General features: G+C 36.6%; 1 protein-coding gene across 1 annotated transcript; it reads right to left on the bottom strand.

The window, feature by feature from the left end:
- Positions 1–5,860: 5,860 nt before the first annotated feature.
- LOC124314570 (uncharacterized protein K02A2.6-like) lies at positions 5,861–9,619 on the bottom strand. Its single transcript, XM_046779767.1, has one exon. It carries the CDS (start codon positions 9,617–9,619, stop codon positions 5,861–5,863), a length of 3,759 nt encoding a protein of 1,252 aa, XP_046635723.1.
- Between the last annotated feature and the right edge of the window lie 267 nt (positions 9,620–9,886).

Below are 9,886 nucleotides of genomic sequence, written 5' to 3'. Positions count from 1 at the left end.
CTCGTTTTTTTGGTATTTCTTCAACACCAAAGCAACTTGTAACATGAAGTGAATTTTCTCTTATAATTATTGTAAAACAGAGTATTCTTGACTGATTCAACATGAAAAATACCATTACATGTGATAAGAAAGGTCTCCACCACGATTTGGAAATATTTCAGGCTAGATGTTTGGGTCGTTTTTTGGTATTTCTTCAACACCAAAGCAACCTGTCACATGTAGTGAATTTTCTCTTATAATTATTGTAAAACAGAGTATTCTACACTGATTCAACATGAAAAATACCATTACATGTGATAGGAAAGGTCTCCACCACGATTTGGAAAAAATTCATGCTAGATGTTTGGGACGTTTTTTGGTATTTCTACAACACCAATGCAACCTGTAACATGTAATGCGTTTTCTCTTATAATTATTGTAAAATAGAGTATTCTACACTGATTCAACATGAAAAATACCATTACATGTGATAGGAAAGGTCTCCACCACGATTTGAAAATGTTTCAGGCTAGATGTTTGGGTCGTTTTTTTGGTATTTCTTCAACACCAAAGCAACTTGTCACATGTAGTGAGTTTTCTCTTATAATTATTGTAAAACAGAGTATTCTTCACTGATTCAACATGAAAAATATCATTACACATGTAACGAATTTTCTCTTTTAATAATTTTAAAAAAGAGTATTCTACACTGATTAAACATGAAAAATACCATTACATGTGATAGGAAAGGTCTCCACCACGATTTGGAAATATTTCAGGCTAGATGTTTGGCTCGTTTTTTTGGTATTTCTTCAACACCAAAGCAACTTGTCACATGAAGTGAGTTTTCTCTTATAATTATTGTAAAATAGAGTATTCTACACTGATTCAACATGAAAAATACCATTACATGTGATAGGAAAGGTCTCAACCACGATTTGGAAATATTTCATGCCAGATGTTTGGGACGTTTTTTGGTATTTCTTCAACACCAATGCAACCTGTTACATGTAATGAGTTTTCTCTTATAATTATTGTAAAATAGAGTATTCTACACTGATTCAACATGAAAAATACCATTACATCTAATAGGAAAGGTCTCCACCACGATTTGGAAATATTTCATGCTAGATGTTTGGGACGTTTTTTTGGTATTTCTTCAACACCAAAGCAACTTGTCACATGAAGTGAGTTTTCTCTTATAATTATTGTAAAACAGAGTATTCTTCACTGATTCAACATGAAAAATACCATTACATGTGATAGGAAAGGTCTCCACCACGATTTGGAAATAATTCATGCGAGATGTTTGGGACGTTTTTTGGTATTTCTTCAACACCAATGCAACCTGTCACATGTAATGAGTCTTATTTTATAATTATTGTAAAATAGAGTATTCTACACTGATTCAACATGAAAAATACCATTACATGTGATAGGAAAGGTCTCCACCACGATTTGGAAATATTTCATGCTAGATGTTAGGGACGTTTTTTGGTATTTCGTCAACACCAATGCAACCTGTTACATGTAATGAGTTTTATCTTATAATTATTGTAAAATAAAGTATTCTACACTGATTCAACATGAAAAATACCATTACATGTGATAGGAAAGGTCTCCACCACGATTTGGAAATATTTCAGGCTAGATGTTTGGGACGTTTTTTGGTATTTCTTCAACACCAATGCAACCTGTCACATGTAATGAGTTTTCTTATATAATTATTGTAAAATAGAGTATTTTACACTGATTCAACATGAAAAATATCATTACATGTGATAGGAAAGGTCTCCACCACGATTTGGAAATATTTCAGGCTAGATGTTTGGCTCGTTTTTTTGGTATTTCTTCAACACCAAAGCAACTTGTAACATGAAGTGAATTTTCTCTTATAATTATTGTAAAACAGAGTATTCTTGACTGATTCAACATGAAAAATACCATTACATGTGATAAGAAAGGTCTCCACCACGATTTGGAAATATTTCAGGCTAGATGTTTGGGTCGTTTTTTGGTATTTCTTCAACACCAAAGCAACCTGTCACATGTAGTGAATTTTCTCTTATAATTATTGTAAAACAGAGTATTCTACACTGATTCAACATGAAAAATACCATTACATGTGATAGGAAAGGTCTCCACCACGATTTGGAAAAAATTCATGCTAGATGTTTGGGACGTTTTTTGGTATTTCTACAACACCAATGCAACCTGTAACATGTAATGCGTTTTCTCTTATAATTATTGTAAAATAGAGTATTCTACACTGATTCAACATGAAAAATACCATTACATGTGATAGGAAAGGTCTCCACCACGATTTGAAAATGTTTCAGGCTAGATGTTTGGGTCGTTTTTTTGGTATTTCTTCAACACCAAAGCAACTTGTCACATGTAGTGAGTTTTCTCTTATAATTATTGTAAAACAGAGTATTCTTCACTGATTCAACATGAAAAATATCATTACACATGTAACGAATTTTCTCTTTTAATAATTTTAAAAAAGAGTATTCTACACTGATTAAACATGAAAAATACCATTACATGTGATAGGAAAGGTCTCCACCACGATTTGGAAATATTTCAGGCTAGATGTTTGGCTCGTTTTTTTGGTATTTCTTCAACACCAAAGCAACTTGTCACATGAAGTGAGTTTTCTCTTATAATTATTGTAAAATAGAGTATTCTACACAGATTCAACATGAAAAATACCATTACATGTGATAGGAAAGGTCTCAACCACGATTTGGAAATATTTCATGCCAGATGTTTGGGACGTTTTTTGGTATTTCTTCAACACCAATGCAACCTGTTACATGTAATGAGTTTTCTCTTATAATTATTGTAAAATAGAGTATTCTACACTGATTCAACATGAAAAATACCATTACATCTAATAGGAAAGGTCTCCACCACGATTTGGAAATATTTAATGCTAGATGTTTGGGACGTTTTTTGGTATTTCTTCAACACCAATGCAACCTGTCACATGTAATGAGTCTTCGGTTACTATTATTGTAAAATAGAGGATTCTACACTAAATAAACATGAAAAATACCATAACATGTTATAGGAAAGGTCTCCACCACGATTTGGAAATATTTCTGGCTAGATGTTAGGGTCGTTTTTTTGGTATTTCTTCAACACCATTGCAACTTGTCACATTTGATGAATTTTCTCTTTTAATAATTTTTAAACAGAGTATTCTACACTGATTCAACATGAAAAATACCATTACATGTGATAGGAAAGGTCTCCACCACGATTTGGAAATATTTCATGCTAGATGTTTGGGACGTTTTTTGGTATTTCTTCAACACCAATGCAACCTGTCACATGTAACGAATTTTCTCTATTAATAATTTTAAAAAAGAGTATTCTACACTGATTAAACATGAAAAATACCATTACATGTTATAGGAAAGGTCTCCACCACGATTTGGAAATATTTCAGGCTAGATGTTTGGCTCGTTTTTTTGGTATTTCTTCAACACCAAAGCAACTTGTCACATGAAGTGAGTTTTCTCTTAAAATTATTGTAAAACAGAGTATTCTTCACTGATTCAACATGAAAAATACCATTACATGTGATAGGAAAGGTCTCCACCACGATTTGGAAATAATTCATGCTAGATGTTTGGGACGTTTTTTGGTATTTCTACAACACCAATGCAACCTGTCACATGTAATGAGTTTTCTCTTATAATTATTGTAAAATAGAGTATTCTACACTGAATTAACATGAAAAATACCATTACATGTGATAGGAAAGGTCTCCACCACGATTTGGAAATAATTCATGCTAGATGTTTGGGACGTTTTTTGGTATTTCTACAACACTAACGCAACCTGTTACATGTAATGAGTTTTCTCTTATAATTATTGTAAAATAGAGTATTCTACACTGATTAAACATGAAAAATACCATTACATGTGATAGGAAAGGTCTCCACCACGATTTGAAAATATTTCAGGCTAGATGTTTGGGTCGTTTTTTTGGTATTTCTTCAACACCAAAGCAACTTGTCACATGTAGGGAGTTTTCTCTTATAATTATTGTAAAACAGAGTATTCTTCACTGATTCAACATGAAAAATACCATTACATGTGATAGGAAAGGTCTCCACCACGATTTGGAAATATTTCATGCTAGATGTTTGGGACGTTTTTTGGTATTTCTTCAACACCAATGCAACCTGTCACATGTAACGAATTTTCTCTATTAATAATTTTAAAAAAGAGTATTCTACACTGATTAAACATGAAAAATACCATTACATGTTATAGGAAAGGTCTCCACCACGATTTGGAAATATTTCAGGCTAGATGTTTGGCTCGTTTTTTTGGTATTTCTTCAACACCAAAGCAACTTGTCACATGAAGTGAGTTTTCTCTTATAATTATTGTAAAACAGAGTATTCTTCACTGATTCAACATGAAAAATACCATTACATGTGATAGGAAAGGTCTCCACCACGATTTGGAAATAATTCATGCTAGATGTTTGGGACGTTTTTTGGTATTTCTACAACACCAATGCAACCTGTCACATGTAATGAGTTTTCTCTTATAATTATTGTAAAATAGAGTATTCTACACTGAATTAACATGAAAAATACCATTACATGTGATAGGAAAGGTCTCCACCACGATTTGGAAATAATTCATGCTAGATGTTTGGGACGTTTTTTGGTATTTCTACAACACTAACGCAACCTGTTACATGTAATGAGTTTTCTCTTATAATTATTGTAAAATAGAGTATTCTACACTGATTAAACATGAAAAATACCATTACATGTGATAGGAAAGGTCTCCACCACGATTTGAAAATATTTCAGGCTAGATGTTTGGGTCGTTTTTTTGGTATTTCTTCAACACCAAAGCAACTTGTCACATGTAGGGAGTTTTCTCTTATAATTATTGTAAAACAGAGTATTCTTCACTGATTCAACATGAAAAATACCATTACATGTGATAGGAAAGGTCTCCACCACGATTTGGAAATATTTCATGCTAGATGTTAGGGACGTTTTTTGGTATTTCGTCAACACCAATGCAACCTGTTACATGTAATGAGTTTTATCTTATAATTATTGTAAAATAGAGTATTCTACACTGATTCAACATGAAAAATACCATTACATGTGTAATATTCTCACATGTGTATTCGTGACTACAGTGAATAGAACTAATGAACTAACTGTTCTTTACTACAAGGGGCAGCGCGTTATATAGCAGCGCATGGTATATCGGGTTACTACGGGATACATGATATCTATTGGGGGCATATGCTATAGCTACGCTACATTCACTTTCCTTTTTTTGAATGAAACATGTTAACTACAAAATCATCTAAACGTTTGGGAGGTTGTCTGTTTCTCTTCGGTCTCGTTGATTCTTCCGGGGATGTTGGTTCGGATTGAACTCTCGTAGGTCGAACTAATTCATTTGGAGGCGGGTTGCGTACAAGTGCTTCCAGTAGTCTAGCTCTGGCTACGCTTATAGCTCGCTGGACGGTATCTCCATCATATGCTTGCGTTCCTTCGACTGGTAATTGGACTCCAGCCGGCGGTGCGTCATTGGCGTTCTCAGGTTCTTCTACTGGTTCATTTTGTTGTGGGTCGTCGTGAACTGGAACCTGAATCTGCTCATGAAAGTTAAAGTTTTCAAGTGCTTTATGATAATACTCATCTTCTGATTCTTCTGATTCTTCTGATTCTTCATCTTTTCTTTCAATTTTCTTGAAGAAAGTAACGTTGCGAGTAACTTTCTTGTTATTTCTTTCTGCAGTGATCATGCTTTTCTTCACTTCAGTAATACGATACGGAGACGGATCAAATGGCGCTTGTAGTTTGTTTGCCAGTTTGTCTCTTCGTTATAATACAAAATCTCCTTCCTTTAGTTCTCTATGCTTTGCCTTTTTGTCTGCATTTTCTTTCATGCGACTTTTTGATTTTAGGTCTTTGTTTCTTATTTCTTCTTCTTTCTTTATTTTTGGTATTTGCGGTAGACGTGTGCGTAATGACCGTCCGAATAATAAAGTTGCTGGTGCTTTTCCTGTTGAAGCGTGCGGTGAATTTCTATAGTTGAGTAAGAATCTTGGAATTTCTTCTCTCCAATTACGTTTTTCAGCGACTGCACAGCGCAGTGCTTTTTTGAGCGTCTTCATGAATCTTTCTACTCCGCCATTGGCTTGTGGCCATAGGGGAGTGACTCTTCTGTGTTTGAAATTTAAATCTTGAGCAAATTGTTTAAAATCATAACTCTGAAATGGCGGACCGTTGTCGCTTTTAACCACTTCAGGTATTCCAAACTGTGCAAAGATATCTTCTAGTTTCTTTGTTACCACTTTTGCTGACGTTGATGAAACTTTCGTTACGACAGGATATCTTGAGTAGTCGTCGTAAACAACTAACAAATGTTCTCCCATCGGCATGTCTGCAAAATCTATACTGACCTCAGTCCAAGGTTCAGCTGGTAAACTTGACATTTGCAATGGTTCAGGGCTATTTTTCTTGCTGCATGCTTGGCATGGAATGCAATTTGTTACTTTTCTCTCAACCGCTTTGTCGATTCCTGGAAACCAAACTTTTTCTCTTAGTAACGCTTTAGTTTTAACGATACCTTGGTGTCCTTGATGCGCGATGTCAATTATTTTTTCTGTTAAGGAATGAGGAATAACTATACGGGTGTCTTTTAACAACATTTCACCTTCCTCAGTTTCAATTCTCGTCAGTTGCAGCTGGATTTGTTTGAGTGAGATAAACCAATCTTTTTCTTGACTGTTCAGTTTTTCTACTTCTTCCTTTTTGCAACGTTTTTGACTAAGGATCTTGAAAATCAGTTGTATTGCTTTGTCTTCTTTTGTGGCGCTCGTGATGCTGCCAAGATGAACTGGTTTTGGAACTGATTTCATACAGATTGAATTGACGTAATTTTCAGCAATTGATTGTTCTCTTGTTGAGACTGCTGTTGACGGTATAGGGTGTCGTGACATGTAATCAGCTGGGTTGGATTTTCCGGGCTGATAAATGACAGTGAAGTCATATAATTGAAGCTTTAAAAGCCAGCGCTCAATTCTTGCAGGAGGCTGAATGAGCGGCTTGTTGAAAATTGCTTCTAGTGGCTTATGATCTGTTATCACGGTGAATTCCTTACCGGTTACGTAGAGATGAAAATGGAGGATCGCCCATGTAATGGCGAGTGCTTCTCTCTCAGTCTGCGAATAGCGTGACTCTACGTCTGTCAACAGTCTGCTAGCGTAGGCGATAATGGAGTTTGATCCATCTTTTGAAACTTGTGTCAAGATTGCGCCTAGGCCTCGTGGGCTTGCATCGACCACGATAGACGTTGGTTTTCCTACGTCGAAATAAGAGAGTGTTACGGCTTTGCAGAGACTTTTCTTTAAATTTTTGAATGCTTTTTCTTGTTCTTCCTTCCACACCCATTCTTGCTTGGTGTGAGTAAGGCGTCTTAGCGGCTCGCTGATTGCAGCGGCATTAGGGATGAAACGGCTACAGTATGTTACCATTCCTAAAAAGCTTGATACTTCGTCAGGCGTTGAAGGTGGTTCTGCTTTCTTGATAGCCTCTACTTTAGCTTGAGTTGGTGAAACTCCTTTTCCGCTAAAGTGTAATCCGAAGAAGTCAATTTCTTCTTTTCCAAATTCACATTTCTCAAAATTGAGTGTGAGATTTTTGTCCATGAGTCTCTTCAGTACCTTTTCCAGGCTTGAATCATGTTCTTCTTTTGTTTTTCCTGTAACAAAAATGTCATCACTTCTGTTTACCACACCTGGGATTCCGCTTACTGTTTGGCGAATGACGTCATCAAAAATTTCAGACGCGCAATTCATTCCAAAGTTCAATCTTTTGTAACGAAATAATCCACGGTGTGTTGAAAAAGTTGTAATGTACCTTGATTCTGGAGCTAGTTCTAGCTGATGATATCCTTGATTCATGTCTAGTTTTGAAAAGTATTTTGCTCCATTTAAATCCACAACTAAATCTTCTATAGTTGGAATAATGTGTCTGATTCGCAAGATTGCTTTGTTTGGTGCTCGCATGTCGACACATACTCTTAGTTTTCCTGGTTGCTTTGGCTTTGGTACAGCATGACATGGAGAAATCCATTCAGTTGGGCCATCTGTGACAGGTTCAATTATGTCTTCATTTTCCAGGTTTGTCAGCTCTTTGTCAACACATTTGCGCAGGTGAAAACCGATTCTCCTGTGTTTTTGAGTTACTGACTGGATCGACTGATCTATGTGTAATTTTACCTGGTAATTCTTCATTTTTCCAAGTCCCGAAAACAGTGGTCCAAACTTTTGTTTTACGAATGAATAGTCATTTGAAGAAGATACTGAGTTTGATACTTTTACCAACTTGAGCTCTTTTGCTGTGGAGTATCCAAGAAGGTTGTCAGCCTTTTCATTGTCGCTAACGTAAATAACAGCATCGGCATATGCGTGTTTTGATTCAATCAGTGTCTTGAATTTGCCTATAATTTTCAAAGGATTTCCGCCGTATCCATTAACGGAGTTTCCTGTAGGATGAAGTGTCGGCTTGTTTGGGAGTTCATTGTATTCTTTGAAACTCAGCAGGTTGCAAGTTGATCCTGTGTCGATCATCATCTTGCATTTTCCGCCACACAGCTTAATGTGTGTGAGTGGCCTGTCATCCGATCTTGTTGGACTAATTGTCCAAGTCGACTCGTCACTCGAGCTCTCTCGGTCGTTGACTTGTCTGGTGTGCTCTTGCTTTGAAGATGATCCGGGCTTGGCTTTCTTGTTCGTGCAGCACTTGCTGAAATGATTCAACATTCCACAAGCTTCACATTTCTTGCCTTTTGCCGGGCACGGTTTTGATTCGGGATGCGGCCAGTCATATCCACAATTTCGACATTTGCCTTTTGCCGGACACGGACTTCCTGTGTGAGGCCATTGTCCTCCACATTTGCGACATTTCGACGTCTTCTTCTTTCCGTTGTCTCCGGTTTCTTTATGCGACTTAAATTTGAAATTATTTCTTGACTTATTTACCGAGTTAGTGGCTTGTTTCGATGACTGTTCCACGCTTTCTGCATAGCGATCAGCGGCTTCTGCTGCGCGTGCATTTTCTAGCATTTTTTTCAGGGACAGTTGATCTCTTAAGCACAATTTTCTGAAGTTGCTTGACTTGCAGCCTTGAATAATCTGTAATTTAATTTCTAAGTCAGAATCATTAAAATCACACCTTGTTGCGAGTTGACGGAGTCTTGTTGCAAAAGCGTCCATGTTTTCGCCAGGTTCTTGTCTGGATCTTCGGAAATTAAATACTTCAAGTTCAACATTTTTCTTCGGTTGAAAATAGGCTTGGAAAAGAGGTTTAGCTTTAGAGTAAGTGTTTTTGTCGTCTTGCACACCTGGCAGGGTGTCAAATACGTCTTCAACTTCGGTTCCTGCGTAATGAAGCAGTAAGGCCAGCCTACGCTTATCGGTAGCTGTTTTCTGGTCGGCAGAGTCTGCAGTTTGTGAGACTACATTGATTGCCTCCATAAGCCTTTCGAAGCGAATTATCCACTTCTCCCATCTCAAACCAGCGGTATGCGGATCACAATGAACTTTAAACTGATCAAACTGCGGCAGCGAATCCATTATAAAATGTAAAGGATTTAAAACTTACTTTACCTCGTCGCCAGTGTAATATTCTCACATGTGTATTCGTGACTACAGTGAATAGAACTAATGAACTAACTGTTCTTTACTACAAGGGGCAGCGCGTTATATAGCAGCGCATGGTATATCGGGTTACTACGGGATACATGATATCTATTGGGGGCATATGCTATAGCTACGCTACAACATGTGATAGGAAAGGTCTCCACCACGATTTGGAAATATTTCAGGCTAGATGTTTGGGAC

The sequence above is a fragment of the Daphnia pulicaria genome, chromosome 10 (genome assembly GCF_021234035.1).
Source record: "Daphnia pulicaria isolate SC F1-1A chromosome 10, SC_F0-13Bv2, whole genome shotgun sequence".
Taxonomy (NCBI): domain Eukaryota; kingdom Metazoa; phylum Arthropoda; class Branchiopoda; order Diplostraca; family Daphniidae; genus Daphnia; species Daphnia pulicaria.
This window is presented reverse-complemented; position numbering and strand designations above follow the sequence as displayed.